Source organism: Artemia franciscana, chromosome 15 (assembly GCF_032884065.1).
Source record: "Artemia franciscana chromosome 15, ASM3288406v1, whole genome shotgun sequence".
Classification (NCBI taxonomy): domain Eukaryota; kingdom Metazoa; phylum Arthropoda; class Branchiopoda; order Anostraca; family Artemiidae; genus Artemia; species Artemia franciscana.
This window is the reverse complement of record NC_088877.1, coordinates 22,101,279-22,127,443: the sequence shown is the minus strand read 5'-3', so window position 1 is coordinate 22,127,443 and position 26,165 is coordinate 22,101,279. Positions and strand designations below refer to the sequence as shown.

The window sequence follows — 26,165 nt, the reverse complement described above, 5'->3', positions numbered from 1 at the left end:
ATATTGGCGTTATTACTCTAGTACTGAGCAAAGCAGGAATTATACCACAATAGAATATCATCTGAAAGAGTAAGGTCAGACGTTCAATTAGGAAAGGGGAAATATTTTGCACAGAGGCCATCAACACCACGAGAAGTTCCTTTTGTAGCTTAGAAATGCACTCGGTAACCCCTGATTGAGAAATAATAAACCAATCTCATCATTTGATTAGCCCAAGCAACCCTCAAGCTCCCTTTCACATTGATTTGACAGTGATGGATCAGGCTCGAAAAAATCACTTTTAAAGTAAACATACCACTGGTCAGTGGTAATTTTGACAGAATTACAGGCTTTTGAATTATCTTTTTTGAGCACTTTCCATACGAAATTAAGATCACTTGTGGCTTTACTTGATAATTCAGCAACTGATCTAGCCTGGTGTTGCCTAAGCACTTTCGCGAAATGCCACTTTGTTTTCAGACTAGTTTCATTTACCAAACCTTGACGTGGCATACTACAATCCTTCCAGACATGAAACCAGGATTTCGATTTAGCACAAACATCAACGAGGTCAGGATTACTTGAAGAGCCATACTTCTCAGTTGTGAGACATACTCTTCGGGTGGGAACACTAGCACACTCAGCAGCGCGCAGAGCGTTAATGATCTCAGCGTAGTATATATTCAGCAAGATTTACTTTTCTACAAAGGTTAATTGTTTTTTTTTTTGGAAAGTAGATGAAACGGCACTTTGACCTTTCTCAAAGTAGAATCACAAATAGCCTGGAATGCAAAAATATCAAAACAAGCCCAATCAGTGCTTTCATGTCATTTACTATCATTGTCTTGATTTGGATGACTTGGAGAATAAAATGAACAAGAATATATTACTGATAGGTATGGGGTTTCAGGTTTGGAAAGTAAAGATAACTAAGGATCCAGAGTCTGGTTCAGAGTTGTTCGAATTGTCTTTCTGATGCAGCATTGCGGTAATCGTTGAGTAAATTTAATGAGACCACCAAAGAATTCTGAATTTGAGTGAAACAGTGCAACTTTGAGTGAAACTGTTCGAGCATGAGGACACTTGTAGCAAGAATAGCAGTGCCTCCACTCGTCCAACCAGCCCCGGACTATCTAGCGTACGATTTATTACGACAGTAGAAGCAATCGTGCTCAATGAACTTAGACTGTCAGTCGTGAGAAAGTGCTCTTGTAGGCAGAAAACGTCATTTGTGTCACATAGTGTTAGGGTTACGGGTAATTTCACTGATACGACTCCATTAATATTCTATGATTTAACTCGCAGACCAGTGTTCATTTTGGGGGATTCGTAAGTTCCTGTGCGACAGGGCATTTAGAGAAGTTCAACAACGGAGACCATACAAGCTGATGGCTTTACATTGCTATATGTTAGACAGCTGTGGGAAGTGCCAATACCCAAAAAGCCTTTCCCCAGCAGTTTATGGATCAACATCCGGCCGTTACCGATACGGCTCTTGTCTTTGGTCCCGCCCTCTTCAGCACAGGCTGTCACTGAATTAGTGACAGTTTGGATGAAATTTGCCTAATAAATAATTTTCTAAATTCCAAACTAGAAAATCTTCGGAGACAAAAAAATATCGTACCTGTTGATGCTATTGTTTGAGTGTGGGCCTGATGCAGAACCTTGCCCCAAAACCAACAATGTCCTTTGCCTGAAATGTGCACTCGTCGCAGACTAAATGAAGAATTATACATCAATTATACAGTTTTCAATTTTGTAGAATGGAAAACTTTGGTCTATGTTTAGTCTATCTGTACGATTATTTTTCTTAATAGCCGTCTATCTTTTCTGTATTGTCGAGTTTAATATAAGTTCATATTTATATTTACGGAATATACATTCGTATTTATATTACATTCATGGATACTATGCATTTATATTATATATAAATACACTTTGTATATTCCTGGAATATAAATACATATTTTTATTTACTTTGTTTAGGAATAAGCCTGTAATATTTTTAACCTCGACTCAATCTTAATATTGTAATATAAATATTATGGTAAGCAAGATGCAGCTTTCAGGACTATGTAGGGATGATTTTGGGCCAAGGGAAAATTTATTCGTTTTCATCAGACAAATAAACTTGAGACAAAATAAACTTCATTCATTGTTATTAATTTGAGTGTGCAACAACTTTCATTTTATGTATTTCCAATAGTACCCTCATTTTTTTTTTTTTGTACTAACTTTTTACTATTTGCAACCGTTGCTACCAATAACTCTCCGAGCATTTCTGTGATGTTCGAACCAACACCAAGTAGAAGAGTTATTTATTGACACTCTCCTGAAAGTTGGAAAATTTACTGTTGGCTTGCTCTGAGTTAACGGGAACACGTACTTACGTCGAAGGGTCGTGTGATAATTGTAGTGCTACCTATAGAGTTACATTCTTTGATATAAATAGATGGCGTAAAATGTACGACAATTTATTTACCCTTTGTCAGGATTTTGACCTCCTGCTGTAAACCCGCCATTCATTATATGGCTGAACGTCAAAATGGACAATTTAAAAATAAAATACTTGAATTATTAGGTTCAATGCTCAATAAGCTATTCATAAAACAATTTTCATTGGCTATAAGTTTCAATTACACTTTGCTACAGCTTTCGAGTTAAAGTTTGTGGTTATCTGCGATTGATTAATCTATTTTAGATCTTAAGTATTTTTTTTTGAAAAAATATTCTCATCTACTATCATTGAGTCCGTCAATGGCACCCCCCCCCCTCTAACATAATATCTCCAAGGGTTCAACGTGAGGAACTTTTACATAGTTCTGTTGTAGAAACAGTTCACGTGATCTTCAAGTTTCTTCCATCGATGGAGCACCTTTTGAATCAATCTTGTTTCTCCAAGTCTTAGCCTAATATTCTCTAATATGAGATTACTACTAGGCTTGATCCGTGATACTTTCCCTGGAAAGATGTTGAAAAAGATGACGAATACAGTGGCTACTATTTTGAAAGTAACCTTAGTCAATTTCTTGTGTCTCAGTTTCCAACTTGAAGACCCGATTTAATTTAGCTATTGTCATTTCCAAATTATGCATTTAATCACAAGTATTATAGCAGTGTAATGGCTACCCAAATGTCATTCTGATACGTTTTATTCTACATTATACTATCAAGCTAGCAAGTTACAAGGTGTGATATTCCCAGTTGACTGCTCATGATGACGACAACAGCTCATCCCTTTCCATGTTTAGAACGGCGCATACACCAAAAGCTGTGTGCCACTTCAGTGTTGTGTCACTTCATCATTCTCGATATGTTTTCAAATGATTTATCCAGCTCGATTATCTCTTTATGCAAGTCATGCATGTTCTTTTTTGTCTTTCACTATGTACGAAAAAACAGTTTCTTGTGAATAATTTTTATGTTTCTTATATTGTATCGAAGTTGGTAATGCAGCTTTCGAGTATTGGTCATAATGGAGTCATCAGTCTTCAGAATAGTACTAACTCCCTGTTGTATGAGCCGTCATTGTCAGAGGTGTAGTAGTGGTAGTAGTGGTTAGTGGTGGAGCTTAATTTTAGTATAGGAAGTAGTTGCAGTAGTAAGATTACTAATTATAGAGGTGGAGTAGCAGCGGCAGTAGTAGCATTATCAGCATCAGTGGTGACAGTGCGAGTAGTTTCAGTAGGGTTAGCCATAATCATTCGATGGGAGACATAGAACCAAATAGTTTTCACCATCAACCAAATATGACAAAAAATGACGTTTTTGTTTCGAGGCCAGGCCATGCGGCTTAGCTGAAATATGCTGCAATTTTATATAATAAATAGTTTAATAAATAAAACAGGGCTGAGAGCGCCCTAATTGTGACCAAGTAAACAAGAAACAAGAATTTTAATGACAATATTTGCACCGAAAGAATCGGATTCTATGATGATTATAAATATGCAAAATTCATTAAATTTAAAGATGCTCTCCGAAAGTTGAAAGCTTGAGAAAGTTTGCCTTGTTTTCTTTAAAGGGGGAACACTCTCAAAAATGCGAGTGATCTTGATGAAAAAATTAAACCATAATACAGAATTTCAAAGAACCTCAATGCAGCGTTTTCAAGTCCCTATCTACAAAAATGCAAAATTTGGTGAATATACTGGAAAAATGCTTTTTCCAGTAAATATTATCACACATTCGTGTCTGCTTGTCTGTTAGCTCGTTTTTTGTTTCAACCCAAGGCTTGATCGTATCAAAGTATCGTTCCTAGTATATAGAATTTGGGCATAACCGAACAGAAAGTAAAAGTTGGAGTGCCCTTCTAATACAGCAAAAGAGATTGCGACACAGCAATCTCTTGGGCTCTGCCAATTTGCGTTATAAAACAACAGTTTCGACCCGAGGAAAGCCAAATCACCAGAATTTCTGAAAAAAAAAACTGTTTCAGAGGTCGTACCACAAGGTGGAGCACTTGTTTCTAAAGATAAATGTAGTCCACACAAAACATACGGTTGACATACACAATTATTTTATAGTTATGAGTTGCTTTATTTGATGCTTCATAAAACTACGAAATGTGGTTTATAATTCCACGTCAGCTATAACGGAGGACGGGTAGTCGATCTTTCTTCGTGTGTGTAGGAGTTTTTGTCTGAAACCTCCAAAAGGGTGTTTTTTTTACCCAAAAGTTGACATTTAGTAGGATATCGTGTCTCAGAGCTCTCATTTTGAATCATAACCGGATCCGGTAGTATTGGGGGAGTTGGAGGGGGAAACCTAAAATCTTGGAAAACACTTCCGACAGGGGTCGGTATGAAACTTGGTGGAAAAATAAGCACAAGTTCTAGATACGTAATTGACATAACCGGAACGGATCTGCTCCCTTTGGAGGAGTTGGGGGAGGGTAGATTCTGAAAAATTAGAGAAAATGAGGTATTTCTAACTTACGAAGAAGTGACCGGATCTTAACGAAATTTCATATTTAGAAGGACCTCGTAGCTCAGATCTCTTATTATAAATCCTGGCCGGATCCAGTCTCATTGGGGGTAGTGGGGGGGGGGGACTTGAAATCTTGGAAATCGCTCAGAGTGGAGAGATCAGGATGAAACTTGGTGGGAAGAATAAGCACAAGTCCAAGATACGTGACTGACACAACCGGACTGAATCCACTCTCTTTGGGGGAGTTTGGGGAAGGGGGTAATTCGGAAAAATAAAAAAATGAGGTATTTGTAACTTACGAACGAATGATCTGATCTTAACGAAATTTGATATTTAGAAGGATCTTGTGCTTCAGAGCTTTTATTTAAAATTCCGACCAGAGCCAGTGACATCGGAGGGAGTTGCAGAGGGAAACCAGAAATCTTGGAAAACGTGAAAATTGAGGTATCTTTATCTTACGAAGGGGTGATCGGATCTTAATCAAACTTGATTTATAGAAAGATCTTCTGTCTCAGATGCTCCATTTTCAATTCGAATCGGATCCGGGAAAATAGGGGGTTGGAGGGGTGAAACAGAATTCTTGAAACCGGAAATCTTCGAAAACGCTTGGAGTGGAGAGATCGGGATGAAACTTAATGGGAAGAATAAGCACAAGTTCTAGATACGTTACTGACATAATTGGAATGGATCTGCTCTCTTTGGAGGAGTCGGGGGAGTTCCAGTTCTTTGGCGAATTTGGTGCTTCTGGATGTGCTAGGACGATAAAAATTGTTAGGCGTGTCAGGAACCTGCACAAATAGGAACTTGCAAAAATTGACTGGATAAGTCGTTTTCCCCGATTCGACCATCTGGGGGGCTGGAGGGAGAGGAAAAAGTGAAAAAAAGAGGTATTTTTAACTTACGAATGAGTGATCGGATCTTAATGAAATTTAATATTTAGAAGGACCTCGTGTCTCAGAGCTCTTATGTTAAATCCCGACCGTATTCGGTGCTATTGGGGGAGTTGGAGGGGGGAAACGGGAAATCTTACAAAACTCTTAGAGTGGAGATATCAGGATGAAACTTGGTGGGAAGAATGAGCAAAAGTCCTAGATACGTGATTGACATAATCAGACTAAATCTGCTCTCTTTTGGGGAGTTAGGGGGGGGGGAGCGTTAATTCGGAAAAATTAGAAAAATCGAGGTATTTTTAACTTAAGAAGGGGTGACCAGATCTTAATTAAATTTTATATTTAGAAGGGACTCATGTCTCGAAGCTCTTATTTTAAATCCCGACAAGATCTGGTGACATGGGGGAGAGTTGAAGGGGGAAATTGGAAATCTTGGAAAATGCTTACAGTGAAGAAATCGGGATGAAACTTGGTGGGTAGAATAAGTAAATGTCGTAGATACGTAATCGATGTCACCGGTTTGGGTCCGCTCCCTTTGGAGAGTTAGGGGGGTCCAGTGTTTTGGCGAGTTCGGTCCTTCTGGACGTGCTAGGACGATGAAAATTGGTAGGCGTGTCAGGGATCTGCACAAATTGACTTGATAAAGTCGTCTTCCCGATTCGACCATCTGGGGGGGGATGAAGGGAGAGGAAAAACTAGAAAAAAATGAGGTATTTTTAACTTACAAGTGGTGGTCGCATCTTATTGATTTTGATATTTAGAATGACCTCGTGTCTCAGAGCTCTTATTTTAGATCCCGACCGGCGTTAAGCCTCTGATTTTCCTTTTAAATAAATCTATTGATTCTTAGAATTTTGCTAGAGCTCGTCCCGCATGAGCTCTTGGCTCTTCCGACATAGTCACAAGTGCCATATGAGCCCTTAGCTTTTTTTTTTTTAACGGGACTCCAATGGGTTTAAATTCCCTGTCCCAAAATAGGTCTTTTTAATCAAAAATTCTAATAAATTTAATGCATACAAGATTTAGAAATTCTGACAACAAAGAGAAAACTACTTCCACATGACTTGCTCCAATAGTAACCGGACTCTAAAGACTGACATTTTGACGACAATAATTATATAAAAATTTCCTTGTTACGCTAATTTCAAACTAATTCAAAATAATTAATAATAAATTAAATCAAATATTAATTTTGACCCGACCTTCACAGAGAATTAGGAAATAGCTAATTGGTTTGGGACTTCTGAAAAACTCTATGAATATCGTCCTAATTTTAGAATTGACATTTTTCACTATATTTTTCGCTATAGTAACGTAATTCACTATTGCACGCAAATATTGGGAAATTTGGGAAGGTCAGTGGATCTCCTCTCTTTGGGGAAGGGGTTACAGAAACTCTCAAAGGTGTAATTTTAGGGCCAAATTTTCGTGAGCGCCTCTTCCTATCGATATGGAGAGAAGATTTAATGGAGAGATCTCTTCAGTTGGAGGAATATATTTGGAGTATGCGTGTGATTAGGTTGTAAAATGAAATTTTACTTCCCTATTATTGTGAAGTATTTTTATAGTCAAGTAAACGACTATATTTATATTATACTATTAGGTAGTTTTTATGCAAATCTGTTTATTTTGATAAGATCCTATGTAATTATTATTTTTTAATTTTATGTTTTGCCCTAGCCCAGAGGGTTCCAGTATTACACATTATGGAGGATTCGCTAGGAATAATATTTTACCAATGAATAATCCTCTAAAAATATAGACGTAACAGTCTGAGGCTAAATAGAAGACTGTAATCTCAGATGGAGTTGGTGGATCAGCTACCCCAATCAGTTTGTGAATGTGACTTTTGAGTTCTCTTAAAAGAGCATCAACTCTAAATTTTCTCATGGTTCATGATCATACATCAAAGAAAAGGAAGCTGATTGATCAGATGATGTCAGGGCAGTGAAAATGTAGAACAGTGCGTAAATGAAAGAGGCATTTAAGACCCTCTTTTAAGAATATTGAGAGGAAAGTTTTTTCATGGGCTTTTTTAAGTTTCGAAGCATTATAAGTGCAAAAGTTAAACTTGGGCGTAAAAGCTAAGGGTGTATTAAATGAATAAGATAGTGAAAATGAATGGAAAAGAAATGAAAAAAACTGTGGAAAAGTATGGAACAACATTGGAAATAAAATAATTACTAATAAATCTACATAAAAAGGGAGTTGATTCTTCCCAACATCTCACTCTATACGCTACAGTGACTATTGTTTCTAATTGCTTTAAAACTCCGGGTCTTAATTTTAAGTATTCTACGTAGCATGTAGCATGGTTTTTAAATCCGTTACCAATTTTGAATTCTGAAGCTTAATTTCAAACAACTTAATCTCATTCATTTTGTTAAGCCCCGAAATAGGTATTTTGTTTTAAGAAACATTTTTGGTTTACAAAGACTCAACAACTTTAGCCCAATCTTTCTTTCTTGTAATTTCTGCTTATTCATAGCTTATTTTATTTTTGGGGGCTTAGGTGTTTTTCATTTTTTAATATCTGCTTATTTAAATTTTTTGTTGCTTAGATTTTTTCACTTTTTGTAGTGTCTGATTTATTATTTGATTATTTATTTTAGTTTCTGTAAGTTTTAAATTAAATGTATTGACTAAAAGCCAAGCTTATGTATTAATTTTAAGACAATTGACTCCTAGATTGTCTTTATGTATATCAAATTTTTAAATAAAAAAAAACAAGTTTTTTTAACTGAAAGTAAGGAGCGACATTAAAACTTAAAACGAACAGAAATTACTTCGTATATGAAAGGGGCTGCTTCTTCACCAACACCCCGCTCTTTACGCTAAAGTTTGACTCTTTCTCTCAACTCTTCTTTTTAAAACACTAAAAAACTATAGCGTAAAGAGCGGGGCGTTGGTGAGGAGGCAGCCCCTTTCATATACGAAGTAATTTCTGTTCGTTTTAAGTTTTAATGTCGCTCCTTACTTTCAGTCAAAAAAACTTGTTTTTTTTTTTATTTAATTTCTGAACGTTTTTGAATCAATGCATGTTTTGATTTTGGCTCTCCGCAGAGGAATAATTAAACGAAATTTGCATATTTATTTTTTTTCTTTGGCTAAATGGCTTTCTCATAATTTTGATCGAATGATTTTGAGAAAAAAGAGCGGGGGGAGGAAGCCTAGTTGCCCTCTGATTTTTTGGTTAATTGAAAAGGCAACTAGAACTTTAAATTTTTTACGAATCTTTTTATTAGTAAAAGACATACGTAAGTTATAAATTAGCTTACGTAAAGAAGTTTTGTATTCTCATGTTTTTATTACATATATGAGGGCGTTCGCCCCCTCTTCAGTACCTCGCTCTTTAAACTAAAGCTTAGATTTTGTCCCAATTCATTAAGAATGACCCCTGAATCACAAAAGCCGTAGAATAAATAGTTGAAATCACCAAAAATACTTTAGCGTAAAGAGCGGGGTATTAGGAGGAGGTGAGCTCCTCATATGGGTAATAATTTCTGTTCGTTTTAAGTTTTAATGCTACTCATTACTTCCAGCTGAAAAAAAAAAATTTCATATTTTTTTTTCATTATTTTTTTTAAATAATGCTAGTAAATCCTGCGCTCCCTTCATGGAAATTTTCTTCTACCATGACAAATTCCTCAATGAAAAGTTCCCCCGGCCTATCCCCCTCTTCTCAAACCCTCCTCCCAACCAAAAAAATCCTCCTGAAAACGCCTGTACACTTCCCAATAACCATTACTATATGTAAGCACTGGTCAAAGTTTGTAAATTGTAGCCCCTCCCACTGGGACTGTGGGGGAGTAAGTCGTCCACAAAGACATAGTTTGATGAATAGAAAGACATAGTTGAGGTTTTTTGACTACGCTGAATAAAATGGCTATCTCAGAATTTTGATCCGTTGACTTTGAGAAAATAATTAGCGTAGGAGGGGGCCTAGGTGCCCTCCAATTTTTTGGTCACTTAAAAAGGGCACTAGAACTTTTCATTTTCGTTAGAATGAGCCCTCTCGCAGGATTCTATGACAACTGGGTCGATACGATCACCCCTGGGGAAAAAAACAAAAAACAAACAAACAAATAAACATGCATCCGTGATCTGCCTTCTGGCAAAAAATACAAAATTCCACATTTTTGTAGATAGGAGCTTGAAACTTCTACAGTAGGGTTCTCTGATACGCTGAATCTGATGGTGTGTTTCTCTCTATTTTCTAAAATAACGCCAATTTTCTCGTAACTTTTGATTGGCAAGACTAAACTTGATGAAACTTAAATATTTAAAATCAGCATTAAAATTCGATTCTTTTGATGTAGCAATTGGTATCAAAGTTCCATTTTTTAGAGTTCGGTTACTATTGAGCCGGGTCGCTCCTTACTACAGTTCGTTACCACGAACTGTTTAATAAACGAAATTGGAAGTCAGTTAATAGCATTGGTCTTAAGATTTAAAACTGAGTTTATAGATTTAGCTTCTCAATGGTACAATAAAACCATAAAGAGAGTCAAACAGCTTGTGGTAACGAACTGGAAGTAAGGACACCAATAAGAATACCAACTCGGCTCAGTAACAATCGAAACTCTAAAAAAAGGAATTTCGATAATGATTAATACAATGAAAGAATTGGCTTTTTATACTGGCTACAAATATATAAATACAATAGACTGTATATTATTCACCAAAGGCTACGAGGTTGAAACATTCTGCCTTATTTTCGAAAAAGGGGGAATAACCCCCATGCAATCTCAATAAAAATAACGCCATCAGATTCAGCATGTTAGAGAAACTTCCTTCAAAGATTTCGAGCTCCTATCTACAAAAACAGAGAGTTTTGTGTTTTTCACCAGAAGGAAGAATACGAATGTGTGTTCTTTTGGCTATTTTTTTTTTATTGTCTTTTCCCTAAGGGCGATCACATCAAACCAATGGTCTGAGAAGGTCCAGAGATGGCTCATTAGAAGAGAAATTAATAGTTTTAGTGTCCTTTTTAAATGACCAAAACTATTGTGCCACGGGAAAGCGGCGTTTTCTACCATTTTGTGGCACCAAACTACGGTTATACCCCAAAAAGAACCAAATTGCGTTTGATTGAAAATTACGAGATAGTCAATCGATTCAAAAGTATCAAAAAACAATATTTTCAGCTTCCCAACTGCAGAGGAAGAAATAGTGCCGGGTGGTGTATTCGTTCCTGAGAAGTTATGGAGTCCATAGAAGGTAAATAGTTGATATGGAAATTTATCTTAATGTTTAATTTAACTATGTTTATTCAGTCGATTTTTCATAAATTATGTTTGGTTTTCATAAAATTACGCGTAATTGGGCACAGGGCTGTTCCTAAGGTTGGTGACACCCAGGGAAACATTATTTACGGTGCCCCCACTTCCTGACAAAACATAAATAAGAAACAGAAGTCCCAGCCGCGGCACCCTCCAGCCACAGTGGCTGGGGCAGCTTGCCCTGGTACCCCCAGGCCCTAAATGGCCCCCTGAATGGCCCTAAATGGACATCAGCTATTATGAAGGAGGAGCAATGGGTCATTGTGTAGGCGGGAGGGCTCAGATTCGTTCAAATAAAACGGAATGAGTTTTGGGGATGGGGAGGGGGAATTTAATATATAATTCCTCTTGATTCCCGGGAAAACTTTGATCTACACCTTTATTATTGGTGCTAGCGGGGGTATAATAGCCCCCCTCTATTATGAAAATATTTTTGTATTTAACGTAAAATAAAACATTCATATATCTAACGACACAGATGTGGTAAAGATGATATGGGAAATCATGAGCCTCTCCGGAAAACTTCTTGAGGAGGTGGGGGCAAGCAAGTGCTACCAGGAGCTATGTTTTCAGTGATTTGAAATGGTATTATGTTTCTTCAGCCGCTTCAGCCACGTAAAAAATCCAAATTTGTGCAGAATTGGCATCCATGTAAGCAATAATGCCCCTTTCCGTCCACCCGAAGATCCGTAATAAAAGTCTTATTAAGGACTTATTCAAAAACTACTGTTCATCCAAATTTTTGACTAAAGATTTAAAACTCCGTTCAAACTATTAGTAACAATCCAACATTTTAGTCCCAAGCTGAACAACTGAAAAAACAGAACGCTATATCAATCAATTTACAATTATTTATACCTAAAATTTAACAGCAAGAAATCAGGGGTGCGGTCTATGGGGCTAGTAGCCCGCAAGTTTTTTTTTAGATGAAATTAAGAGCATTATCGAAACTTAAAACGAACAGAAATTATTCTTCATATAAAGGGGGTGGCCTATCCTGCATCCCCCTTTTTTCACTGAAGTTTCACTTTTGGTCTCAATTCTTTAAGAACGACTGCTGAAACACAAGGGCCGTTGGATTGGAATAAGAAAATGTTTAAAGAACTAAAAATTTAGCATAACGAACGAAAGGATTGAGAAGAGGGCAGCCCCCTGAATATGGAATAATTTCCATTTGTTTTAAGCGTCAATGATGCTCCTTACTTTCAGTTGAAAAAACTTTTTTTCCCTTTAATACACTCGAAGATGCACTTAGTTCGATGAGCTTTTAGCATGTGAACAGCATAAAACTAAAGATGTAACAATTACACAACTAAAATAACAAATTTCTCGCTTATTACCATAAAAAATCAAGTTTCTGCTGAAGTTTATTTTGGTGCACAAAAAGCCAATTTACGAAATTATATTTTTATTTATACGTCTTATTTTACAAAGCAGACTTTTGCATGATCTAAACCAAAAATCACTACTTAAAAACACGAAATAAGATAGCTTGCCGACGAAAATTCTGTAAAAACCAACAATTATTGTAGGGTTCTGGATGAATAACAGTTTGTAATTATAACAGTAATTTTGATAATTTTCTCTTTTTTGTACATATTCTCTGGCCTCTGGCCCTGGACACACTTATTACCTTTTTTATATTGTGAACTGGAATGTCCATCTTTAGAAGAACTATAAGAATCAGAGAGCCATATTTAATACTGGCTGGTTTGATGCAAGGTTTTACAATCAAAGACTACATTTGCTAAAGGGCCTTTGCTTCGGCCCAATTTGGTTTAAGAATTTGTTTGGGTGAACAAATTTGTGCTATAGTATTTACAGATATTGTGTCGACTGATTTTGTTTGGTGGTTAACTACTGTTGGAAATATGCATAATTATCTTTATGTTCAATGTTCGAGTGTTTTCGCATGGTTTTGCTTGTGTCCCCAGAAAAATCATCTAAAAAAATCAAGCTGGAAACGTGAAAATGTATTCTGAGTAATTTTAAAACTACGATTTGAAACCATTGCGCTATTCAAACCATGAGGATGGACATATGCTATCCAAATCCAAATAAGAAAAAGAAGAAAAAAGCTCGGAATTTGACGTCATGATAACAATTATGTTAGGTTCAACCGAGCCTGAGGACTAACCAAGCAAAACCAGGCCGAAGGCCTTGCATCATTTTATCTCCAGGAATAAATTTACCTACGCAAGGGGCAAAAACTAGCGCATCCCTCACAGATAATATTCTATAACTATCAAGCTCAGCAGCAACATGTTGTAAATGATATATCTGGTCAATACGATGTTTTTGGTTTTATTTACTGAAGGTAATAAAAAAAAAGCCTAAGTGGATACAACAAAATAAATTGTGTCCTCGGTTAATCTTAGACAGTTCGTGGTAAAAAAAAATGTTAATAAAAAACTATTCGTGTGCGGTACAAAAACAAGATTTTTATAATATTAAATACTAGAAATTTTTTATAGCAAAAAAAAGTAATAATCAGAAAATTCTCTGATATTCTGAACTCAATGGTATAATTTTCATCAAGTGTACTTCTCTTTCTGGGGGCATTACTTTTCTGTAATAAGGCAAATTTTCTCAGTTTTAAAGCTTTCGATGGGTGATTTGGAGCTTAATGATTCTTAAGTGTTTGGAGTTATAAAAAGACAATTTGGTGTAAGGTATACTTCTTCTTTTTTTTATCAAGATTCTATTTTTGTTACTGTTTACTGGTTACTGAGTTTTGGTTCCTGTTAGCACGAGATACTCCTTACTTAGATTTCGTTACCACGAACCGTTTAACTTATAAAAAAATGTTTGGCTTCAATGTGTTTTTTTTTTGCTTTTTTGTCTCCTTTTTGAGTAGCATTGATTGGAGTCTATTTAATCTATTCAATTATACTCAATTTTTTTTAATATTTTTAACTTTTTTCATCTATTGATTCAATGTTTAATTGAAACGTATGTATTCCCCCTCTTTTACATGCCTAGAAGAATTTGGGGGGATTAGAAAAATGTATTCATTGAATGAATGTTGCTCTTACTGGAGGGTGCATCCTCCATTTTGCAAAGGGCACACCTGCTTTTTAAAAGTTTAGTAACAAAATATTTTACACAAAGGAAAAATATTCAACTTCTGCTTAACTAGAAGATATTGAAGAACGAACCGTCGTTAATACTGACTGTACTGAAAAAAAAATGAAAAACAAAAACAAAAGTCTGAGTTGGCTCTAGTATTTGGTCTTTTGTTTGTGGTTTGTTTTGTGTCTCTTGGTCTTGGTTTGTCTTGGTATTGTGTCCTTCCGTGTTTTTTTTTCTGTATTTTATGCTCAAATGTTTATCTTTTTTATGGCACTTGGTATTTACCAAGTGACACATAGTGATTGCAATTTCTGTAGGTCTGTCTGTTGGTCTGTCTGTCCCGGTTTTGCTAGTTTGGGCACTTCCAGATAAGCTAGGACGATGAAATTTTGCGGGCCTATCAGGGACCAGACCAGATTAAATTAGAAATAGTCGTTTCTCTGATTTGACCATCGGGGGGATTGGGGGGATGGTTAGTTCGGAAAAATTAGAAAAAATGAGGTATTTTTAACTTCCGAACGGGTGATCGGATCTTAATGAAATTTGATAATTAGAAGAGATTCTTGTCTCAGAGCTCTTATTTTAAATCCCGACAGATCTGGTTACTCTGGGGGAGTTGGAGGGGGAAACTGGAAATCTTGGAAAACGCTTAGAGTGGAGAGATCGGGATGAAACTAGGTGGGCAGTATCAGCAAATGTCGTAGATACGTGATTGACGTAACTGGACTGGATCCACTCTCTTTGGGGGAGTTAGGGGGTTCAGTGCTTTGGCGAGTTCGGTGCTTAAAAATTGGTAGGCAGGTCAGGAACCTGCACAAATTGACTTGATACAGTCGTTTTCCCCCATTCGACAATCTGGGGGGCTAAAGGGAGAGTAAAAACTATAAAAAAATGATGTATTTTTAACGTGCGAATTGGTGATCGGATCTTAATGAATTTTGATATTTAGAAGGACCTCGTGTCTCATATTTTAAATCCTGACCGGTATTATGCCTCTGATTTTCCTTTTAAATCTGTGTATAGATTTTTAGAATTTTGCTAAATCTCATGCCATATAAGCTCTTGGCTCTTCCGACCTCGTCAAAAGTGCCATATGAGCTCGTTTTCCCCGATTCGACCATCTGGGGGGCTAAAGGGAGAGTAAAAATGGGAAAAAATGAGGTATTTTTAACGTGCGAATGGGTGATCGGATCTTAATGAAGTTTGATATTTAGAAGGACCTCGTGAGCTCTTATTTTAAATCCTGACCGGCATTTAGCCTCTGATTTTCCTTTTAAATCTATGTATTGATTTTTAGAATTTTGCTAGATCTCATGCCATATAAGCTCTTGGCTCTTCCGACCTCGTCACAAGTGCCATCTGAGCTCTTAGCTCTTGTTATTCCTGGGTTCTTTCCACTTTGCTTAGTTTTAATATGCTTTTACAGTCGCATGATGTCGAATTAATTGCTAGCTATTTTCATAGAAATGAAATAGAGGACGAAGTAAAGAACGAAGTAGGCTCTATGAAGTAGCACTTCCTGGCTGAAGGGCCAAGAAACGGAGACACACTTTTGCATTCAGGTTGTTACAAACATACATAAGCAATAACTCGGGAATTACTAAGGGTATCAGGTTGAAGCTTTCAGGGCATGTTCAGGGGGATGTTAACGTAACCAAAAGGCACTACGCGCATACTACTAATATTACAATAACAACCACTGCTACTCTTACTGCTAGTACTGCTACTACTGCTGCTACTGTTATCTCTAAGTTCTAAGTCTAAGCGTATGAAGGTAAAACTCTCAGGAAACTTGAATGGGATGTTGAACTATATCCAAACACACTATGTGCATGTAGGTTGTCAAAAAGGCAATATCTCAGGAACAACTTAGAGCATTAAGTTGAAAATTTCAGGGCATGTTGAGAAATGGTAAACTAACCAAAAGGCCTTATGTGCATATTACTACTATTACTTCTGCTACTACTGCCACTGCTACCAGTACCTCTACAACTACTACCAAGTTTCCACCACTACTATTAAGGCTACAAGCGTGAAACCTTCAGGTTATGTTGAGACAGATGTTGAACTGAATCAAAACACGATATATACACGGAAGTTGTCAAATGGGTGCATCAGCAATATGTCAGGAACGGCTTACGGTAGCAAGCTAGGACTTTCAGGACAAGCTGAGAGTGATTTTGAACTAACCAAAAGACGCAACTTGCATACTATTGCTATACTGCTACTTCTACTAGTGCTCCTACTATCACCACTACTACAACTGCTGCGGCTGCGACTACATGTGACTACGATTACTCACGACCAAGAATAATTGCGACTGTGACTGACCTGTGACTGCTTCTGACTACGATTAATCACGACTGTGAATGCTTGCTACCACGCCAAATTGCTTCTGTGATAGCTTGTGACTGGGATTGCAAATTCTTGCGACTGCAACTGCGACTATCTACGGCTAATATTATGACTACTTACGACTATGGCTGCTTGTGACAGCAACTGCCTAAAACAGTAATTACTTGCAGCTGTCACTCCTTACAACTGCGACAACTTGTGACTCCGACTGTGACCACGTGGTACTGAAACTCCTTGCGATTATGACTACTTGCGACTGCGACTATTTGTGTTTGTGACTGCAATTGGTTGCAGCTGTGACTGTAACCACTTGCTGCAATTTTGATTACTTACGATTACATCTCCTACAACTTTCCATTGTATCTGCAACTACTCGCGATTATAACTACTTGTGTCTTACAACAACTACATGTTACTACATGTGGATTACAACAAATAATATGACTACTAGCAACTGCGAGTACTTCTAACAGTAGCGACTACTTGCGATTCCAGCTATTTGTGACTGTAATACTTAAGATTACGACTACTTGCGACTGCGACTATGACTGCTTGCAATAAGGACTATTTACGACAGCAACCACTTGTGAGTGTGACTGTGAGTGCAACTACTTAGGGCTGTGACTGTGAATTTTTCGAACTACTTGTGACTGCGACTACTTACGACTGTGGCTACTACTAGTATTACTGCTATTGTGGCTTTGACTATGACTGCTACTGCTACAAGTATGGGTACTGCTTCTACTATAACTAATGCTAATGCTACCAAAAGTATTGAAATAAATCAAAAGAATTCATGTGCATTCAGGATGCGAAAATAAAACATGGATGCAAACATCTCAGTGGCAGAATAGGAGAGTGAGTTGAAATGTTCAGGAAATGATAAGGGAGATGTTAGACTAAATTAAAATTTACACTAAATTTTTGGTTTATCCTGAGTTATCCTAAATATAAGGAGGGCTACCTCCTCATCAAACCCGAATCTTTAAATGAAAGTTTAACTTTTGCAGAATAATGCTTCAAGTAAAAGGGCTCACTTACATGGTGACTTCTATGCAACTTCTGTTACCACGACTATTCTAAGAAGAATTCCATTTTGTGGCCCAACATTTGCCATGACTACTTACTCTGGCATTTATTCTAGTAATCAAACATTTAGGACTTGAAAGGCAAAAATAGATGGCATTTGGTAATTATTTTGAGTAAACTTTTAGCATGTACTTTCTGGCGCCTTAAAATCCTCTCGGGTTGCCTGCTTTGCGTGTACCAATTTAAAGCTTAGGGCGTTTTAAAATACCTTCGGGTCGGTGCAGGTAAACCATCGGGTATGATGGGTAGTGACTGATACGCTTCTGGTTAGGTTGAGTGTATAAGATAACGGATTAATTTTTATCGTTGGATGCATTAAAATGGAATTTCAATTAATAAAAATATCTAATAAGGTAAAGTTCACAGGTTTAAATGCCTAAAAAGACCAAATATTGAGTTTATTTGTGGCCATTTTTTTTTGTAAAAAAGTGTTATCAAGTTGGCCCAAGACAAGTTGTATGTGGGCTATTTGAAAATGTTTTTTTTTCTCAGCCACGTTTATATAGGTTAGCGTAGTAGGCTTAACCCTAACTCATTAATCGCTAGGCTTCATCACCCCTGTTCATTCACAGTGGTATCGATAAGCCGGGGGGAGAGGCAGGGGGACATGTGCCTCCAAGATATTTTAGTAAATTTGAAGAATACATAGTTTTTGAAAAATGTCACTTTAGTGGTATTTTCATTGAAAAAATCCATGTGGGATATTTTCATTGGACAAAAGTGGAAAAAGTCTACAGTAAAAGTCGACTTTAGCTACTTTTGGTAGGCCTATCTTGGGAAAGGGCTATGTTAGGAAAATGAAACTTTCAGGGATGGGTCGATAGGATAAAATATGTCCCGGGAAGGTATTTTGAAGGGTAAATATTTGATTATTCAAATTATTGACTTACCAATAAAGTGAACATACCATTCAATACCTTTTTTTATGCTCTTTACGAATAAAATAATCGCTCCTATTGCAAAACTCATATTTAAGCACTTTTTGAGCCCTTAAAAATGACGAATTTTCAATTAAAGTATGAGTTATCAGTCGTTCGTCAACAAAATAATACTACGTTTTCTCAGCGCCGTTTTCCACAAAATAACACTACCTTTTCTCAGTTCCAAAATTATTTATAATAAGGTTAGTTTAGGTTGGGTTAGTTTAGGTTAGATTAGGTCAAAAAGTGCGGAAATTTGAATTTGCGATAAAACTCATATTTAAGCACTTTTTGAGCCCTTAAAAATGACGAATTTTCAATTAAAGTATGAGTTATCAGTCGTTCGTCAACAAAATAATACTACGTTTTCTCAGCGCCGTTTTCCACAAAATAACACTACCTTTTCTCAGTTCCAAAATTATTTATAATAAGGTTAGTTTAGGTTGGGTTAGTTTAGGTTAGATTAGGTCAAAAAGTGCGGAAATTTGAATTTGCGATAGAAGCGATTTTTATATTCGTAAAGAGCATAAAGAACGGCATCGAGTGGTATGTTCACTTTATTGGTAAGTCAATAATATGAACAGTTATATATTTACCTTTTGAAGTACCTACCTCCACACCTTCCCCTCTAAGGGGTCCTGACCTTTGATGACCTTTGAAAACCTTTGTGTTATAAAAGTAAAATCTTGCAAAATAGATCTTACAGATCTGCAAGTTTCAAAAGTAGAATTTTACCGAAAATTAAGTTCAAGCCGGCACATAGGAATTTCAGGATATTTTGTAGACTTACTAGTCTATAAAAAACTCTTGTCTGCCCAAAAATTGAACCTAGCCTTGAAGATTTTTGGTACCAGCCATGTGGATGGCCTTTTCTGAACTATACATTATACCAAATACATTATAGTCAAAAAGTAGTAAAAGATGACTGCCGTTCAAAATTGTTTCCAAATAACCAGTAATGGTTGCTACCTTGTTAGTTGCATCCCGGCCTCCCATGGGGCAAGATATAGCCCCCTAGACTGTGTAAAAATCGTTGCTGATTATTTTTTTTCTTCAAATTGTCATAATTTTGGAATATAAACCAATTGTTGATGAGAGATAAGCGGGAGTGTAGCTCCAGAATTTATATTGGGGGGCAAAAGGCATCCACATCCAAAAAGTCAAGGGGCATGGGATATTCTTCAGGGAGGAAAGTGGCGTTGGAATAATTGTGGAAAACACTAGTCTAAATCTATTTTCAAGATGTCAAAAACTTGTTTGGGAAATATTTTCCAATGGATACTGAACACCCAATGAAAAAAGTATAAAAGTGGCATGCGCTAAATCTTAAACAGTTTTTTTTCTTCACGAGGTGATGAAGAAAAATTACTGTTTAGCAAATACATTACTAGGTTATAATTTCAAGATAATAATTCAAACTTAAAATAAACATAAATTTACTATCAACAAATCAAGGTATCCAAAACGAACTTAAATTAAAATGAATAATCGCCTCAAACATAAAGGTAACAGATACTGCTTTAAACGAATAGATGAATCTTAAAACAAACAAAAATTAAAATGAGTAATCCAGTCAAACTAAAAACGAATAAAAATTAACACAAACAGGAGTAGGGCAACCGCCCCCTAAACCTTCCAAAGGCTAGAGTCTTATTAGAGCTTCACTGAAAACAATCTGTATTCCGAGCACATATTATTTTATTTGTCACGACATCAGCAACAACACAAAAGAATAAAATTATAAGACTTAATCTTGTTTATAAATTAAAGTGGTGCTATACTAATATTTTTTCCAAATATTAAAAATCACTGCGATCACAACAATATTGTAATTTTGTCAAAGTCCTGGGGAGGGGCAAAGTTGGAGCCAATTTTCCGAATTAAATGAGAATGACAGTGATAACTGAAAACTGAGCCATATAGTACCATGAAGGTAAAGATATACTAAAGAAAACTGACCCGTTTCTGTGGATACATGACTGAGGTCAAACTGACGTCAAGGAGGGGCAATTGCCTCCCTGCACCATAGAAAAATTACACTCCTGCATCAGAATTGCATCCTAGTCCCCTCCTCTGCTCCGTAGACCTAATGGGACTAGATATATTCCTAAGCTATACGCTAAACTCTACTAATTTTGTTTTTATTTCAAAAATAGTTTTATTTTGGACTGTGAACCAGCTGCTGATCAGAAGTAATCACAGAAAACAATGCAAACCCACAAAAATCAGTAAATTTTTGTATTTAATTTACTTTAATGTTCAGGGGAGGCGAAGTTGCTGCAGCAGTAATTTTATATTTTGAAGGAGTATTGATTGAGGAATCGAATTGTTTATTTATTTTTGTATATGATTTTCGCCCTCGAGTCATGTATCGTAAATTTTACGAAAAAGGTACATAGCCGTACAGATTAGAATTGTATCAATGTGTCATTCCACCTCAATTTGCTCACGGGCCGTAGAAACTCTTCGGGGTGCATGCTATCTTTTGAACACAAAAAACTTCCAGTTCATTATCAAGCCGGAGGCGATAAAAGAAGGCAGTGACATCTGGTGCTTCTGCCAGATTTATTTCCATGGAAGGGACAAACTGTGAAGAAAACAGGAGATGGTAAAAACAGGCACTCCTTTAATATTCAGAACACATTCCAGAAGTTTGCTGAATTGACGATCTATGAAAGCAGGTTTCATAGCCATAAAGACAAAGAACGGGTGACAAAGTCTATATTTTCACCGTATTTAATTGGGATTAACCTAACTTCACTTCTCGAGTGTGTTTTGAATAATACAGGAGTACCAAAAATAAAACAAAACAAAAAAGGAGGAAAACAGCAATAGTCCTGAGACTTTAAAAGTTCAAGTTTCTCACTAATAATGTGGACTTTTTGCATAACCCTAACTAGTGATACTTGCCTTCCATTTGCAAGTTGTGTTTTATCGCAGATGCTATGATTAAGATTTGTTCAGTTAGTATTTGCAATGTATTTAAGTTTGGTCTAGCTCAGCAATTGAATCTTCTTGCAAACTGTCACCGATCTAAGGTGCGTCCCATTGTACTATCAGTATCACTCCCTATATTTAGTTTGTCTTTCTTTTCAAAATCCGAATTTCACGCTTAACGACATACGAATAAAACGCTTTGCCATTTGACAATAAGTTTCAGATTTTACCCATTGCTGCTAGTCTACGCGTCTATGGAGGGTTTGAACAATTTGACCCGTTGTAATGGTCTGTAGATGATGGATCTATGGAAGTCGGGCGCGACAGAATAGTCATTAAGATCTGGTAGAGCTGAGCCTGTTGGTAGGGACTGTCTTTGCCTTAAGCTGTATCTGGTTCGCTCACAATTAAAATATCATTAGTGTTTTGTTGCCTGTAGAAAAGAAATGGTTAAATTGAACAGAATTGGGATTCCGTCGCCGGATTGCTACTGACGGACATGGAGGAAAAAGTGAACAAAATTAGTTTTGTCACGAGATATTCTCAATTAAGAGAGGGAGGAAAGCATGATACGAATCAGTATTTTACAGAAGATATCTATGTGCGCACAATATAATAATTTTCACAACCAACTCTAAAAGTATGTGGATTCTCCCGCGGTTGATGCTTGAAAACTGATATTTTAGGCCTTTCATTAGTGCGTGGTTCTGAAAACTGCGTCGTTTTCACGAAGCTTTGCATGCAAAAAAAAAAAAAAAAAAAAAAAAATCTCCTCTATCTTGCTTAGTGGAACGAATGCTCAACTCCTACATTCAGCGATATTAATTCAACGGTTTGTATATACTAAGCATAAATGTACCCATTATTTGATTGAGTTTTGGTACCAGTATTGAAACTGAGGCTGCCAAAATTGTTCGAATGTTCTTGATAGAATAGTTATTTTAGAGGCCGTATTGGATATGTAGTGCGGCAAAGCGCAGCCTGGCTTGTAGGCTTTTGATATGGTTAACAAATATTTTAATTCCCTTTATCCCATTTTATGCAAGGGCTTGTTGCTAAATACTATTCATGAACTGCATCCTACCAATGAATATAAAAATTTTCTCGAAAACTGTGTACGAACAATATGATAATTGAAAGTATATTTTCAAATTTTTCAGCAATAACATACAAAGCTTGCAATGAAAGCTATTATTTTGTTGCGTAGTCTATACAGAATTACAGTAAAAAGAACAGAAAAGTTAGACAAAACACGAATAAGTTGTAAAAGAGGGTGCATGGATAACATCCACCCTCTAAAAATTATTAAAAAAAATATCTTCCTAGCTTACGCAAGATCCTTCAAATATCAATTTATTTGACATTATCATTGTCCTATAAAAAATGAGCTTGTTTTCTATAAAAGAAGATGCTTCCATTCTTAACCATTTCTAAATCTTTAGCTATATCTCAACTTCTTTTTTCAGCATCGAATTCCAATGCATGTTGTATCTTTTCCACAAATTTCCGAGTACTACTATCCATCATTTCAAAAAAAAAAAAAAAAAAAAAACACCTTGTTATTAGTAATGATTTATATTTTGTTTGTAGGCCCTTCAAGTTCATGCACCATAATGGATAATAAGCGTGTCGTCGAAGACCAGCTGTCAACCACGGTATCTCTAAGATGAAACAGCAGGAATTGATAATTATCTTAGAAGAACCTATTGACAAATTGACATGGCGGTCGAGTAGAGGTAATCGGCGAAAATGTGATCAATCACAGATGCAAAGTGACCTGATTACTTTCTGTAAATGGAGAAGACAAGTAAGTAGCAGGATGACATCCTTGCTACTACTAATGTCTTTGTTTGTGCCAAGTATTTGTGAATATGTTAGAGAATTTGAAATATCAGAAGGGGTACCTATTGGGACTAGTATAGGATTTATTGGAGATTCCAACCCTGGTTCTCCAAAACCACCGCCACCTCCTTATTTAATTGTGCCAGTGCCAGGAAGTGCAGTCGACTCTGACTTAAATATTGAACAGTCAAATGGTGAGATTCGAAGTCGAGTGGTCCTTGATAGAGAAGTACGTTCCTCTTACTCGCTTGTTGCTATTCCATTGGCAGGTGAAAATATTCGTGTGCTTATAAATGTTAAAGATGAGAACGATAACGCACCTTTATTTCCTCAAAGTCATCTACATATTGAATTTCCTGAAAATACTCCGCGTGACGTTAAAAGAACATTGCCGCCAGCCAGAGATTTGGATCTCGGTATTTTTAACACTCAAAGATATACTATCGCTTCTGGCAATACAAATAATGCATTTCGATTATCAAGCCACAGAGAGCGAGACGGCGTCCTCTATTTGGATTTGCAAATTAACGGCTTTTTGGATCGAGAACAAACTTCTTTTTATAGCTTAGTGATTGAGGCATTAGATGGGGGTAATCCTCCCTTAAAAGGGCAAATGACTGTCAATATCACTATCCAAGATGTAAATGACAATCAACCAATATTTAATCAAAGCCGATATTTTGCAACTGTGCCAGAAAATGCAACTATTGGAACGAGTGTTATGCAGGTTTTCGCCACAGACACTGACAGCGGAGATAATGGGCGAATAACTTACTCTATAAATCGCCGGCAAAGTGATAGAGATAGTATGTTCGTGATTGACTCACAAACTGGAGTGATTTCAGTGAATAGGTTATTGGATTTTGAAACAAAGGAAGTGCATGAGCTTGTGGTTGTGGCCAGCGATAACGGGCTTCAACCCCTCGAAACTACTGCTTTTGTTTCCATTAGAGTCAGTGACGTAAACGACAATCAACCTACTATCAATCTCATCTTTTTAAGTGATGATGCTACTCCGAAAATTTCTGAGGATGCTCAACCGGGTGAATTTGTTGCAAGAATATCAGTAAATGATCCCGACTCAAAAGAAGAATATTCAAATGTCAATGTCACTTTGGAGGGTGGTGACGGCCACTTTGGCTTAACAACAAGAGATAATATTATTTACCTAATGATTGTATCATTACCGCTTGACAGAGAAATTATGCCAAATTACACACTTTTAGTGACTGCAACAGATCAAGGTAATCCTCCTCTTCATGCTACAAAACAATTTCAATTAGTTGTAACCGATACAAACGACAATCCCCCTGAATTCGATCGAACGATATATTATGCTAATGTTCTAGAAGTTGCAGATCCTGGAACATCAGTTTTTAAAATATCAGCTCTTGATAAGGACGAAGGAAACAATTCTGTTGTTACTTATTCAATATTAGATACCCCGCAAACTCATTCTGACTGGTTTCAGATAGATCCAAAGACAGGCCTTATTACCACCCGGAAGCATATAGATTGTGAGACAGATCCCGTTCCCCAGCTTACTATCTTAGCAGTCGACAGTGGGGATCCACCATTATCAGGATCCACAATAGTCCGCGTGACGATCCGAGACGTTAACGACAATGAACCAATTTTTGACCAGAGTTTTTACAACGTATCGATTGCTGAGGATGAAGTTGCTGGTCACTGCATTCTCAAGGTAAGTTCAATAAAATCATCTAATTCGCATGATGTTAAAAAAAAGTATTTTTTAAATGAAAGTAAAGTGAAGTTAGAACTTAGAATGAACAGAAATTGTTCTATGTTTGAGGAGGCTACCACCATCAATACCCGATCTTTCTTTAACGTTTGACTATAGCTATTCTCTTAAGTATTTCAAAATGTAAAAAACATTGCCAGTTAGTTATTAAAAAAATGCCATCTCTTTTTGTCGATTTAAACCTCTATTTTTTAAAGCAAATACTTTTCATTTCAAGTAACACGGTGTATAGAAACTGAAATATTAGGTAATACTCTTCTTTTTTCAGAGGGATGGAGTTTCTCGATATTCTTGTTCTTAGGCGATGCTCCAATCTCTCCCACTTCTGTACAGACATCCATGTGAATGTAATGTTTTATTTTACGCTTAAAATATTTCTACACCATGAAAGGAAAGTGTCACCCCCCTCAGGACTCATGTTACTCATTTTGTCCAAATAAATTATATCTTTTCCGAATTAATCCACTTAGAGTGTATATACCCCTCCTTGTATATCTGACAAACCTTTCATAGAAGTTTGAATATTTGGACATACAAATACACTTTCTAGGGCTTTAATTCTCCCCCCCCCCCACAACAAAAAGGTCAACTAACATCCTCTCTAATAACTTACTCTTAACTATCTAATACTCGATAACCGTTGGCTTATTGCAAGGGAATTGGCCGAAAGATCGGAAATGATGGGATTCGTTTGAAATTCGGTAGGTAGGCTCCTCCAACCATTGAAACCTCCCTCAATTAATGATAGACCGCTGACCTTTACTGCCAAGGTATTAAAAGGCTTCAAAGTGTCATCTTTCGAGGAATCCCCGACCTATAGATATGGTACTTTGAACCCTGTTAGCGCCTAGACCGGAAAGAGCCAGCTCTGGGATTGTAAAAATATTTTAACTAGGTGCAAAAAACAGGAGTTTAAGTGTACAAGCTGCTTTTTTCTAACTCCAAATTTTCATTGTGTTCTTAAAAATACTATTATAGACGGCAAATCTTTTAAAATAAAACACCAGTAGCTTGAAATAGGTTCTGATAATATAAATGGAGAGGAAGGAGTTGGCCATATAAGGAAACCCTTGAAAAAAAGTGTTTCTATAGGTTTAATAAAAAGTCAAGT

At 36.5% G+C, this 26,165-nt stretch overlaps 1 protein-coding gene across 1 annotated transcript in view; it reads left to right on the top strand.

Annotated features, from left to right (window-relative positions):
• Nucleotides 1-17,822: 17,822 nt before the first annotated feature.
• LOC136036186 (protein dachsous-like) overlaps nt 17,823-26,165 on the top strand; it is a 90,675-nt gene continuing 82,332 nt past the window's right edge. Inside the window, exons 1-2 of the mRNA XM_065718262.1 lie at nt 17,823-17,946; nt 23,041-24,994. Of these exons, the coding sequence (XP_065574334.1) occupies nt 23,117-24,994 (1,878 nt within the window). The 5' untranslated portion in view covers nt 17,823-17,946; nt 23,041-23,116. The remainder of the gene's footprint in view (nt 17,947-23,040; nt 24,995-26,165) is intronic.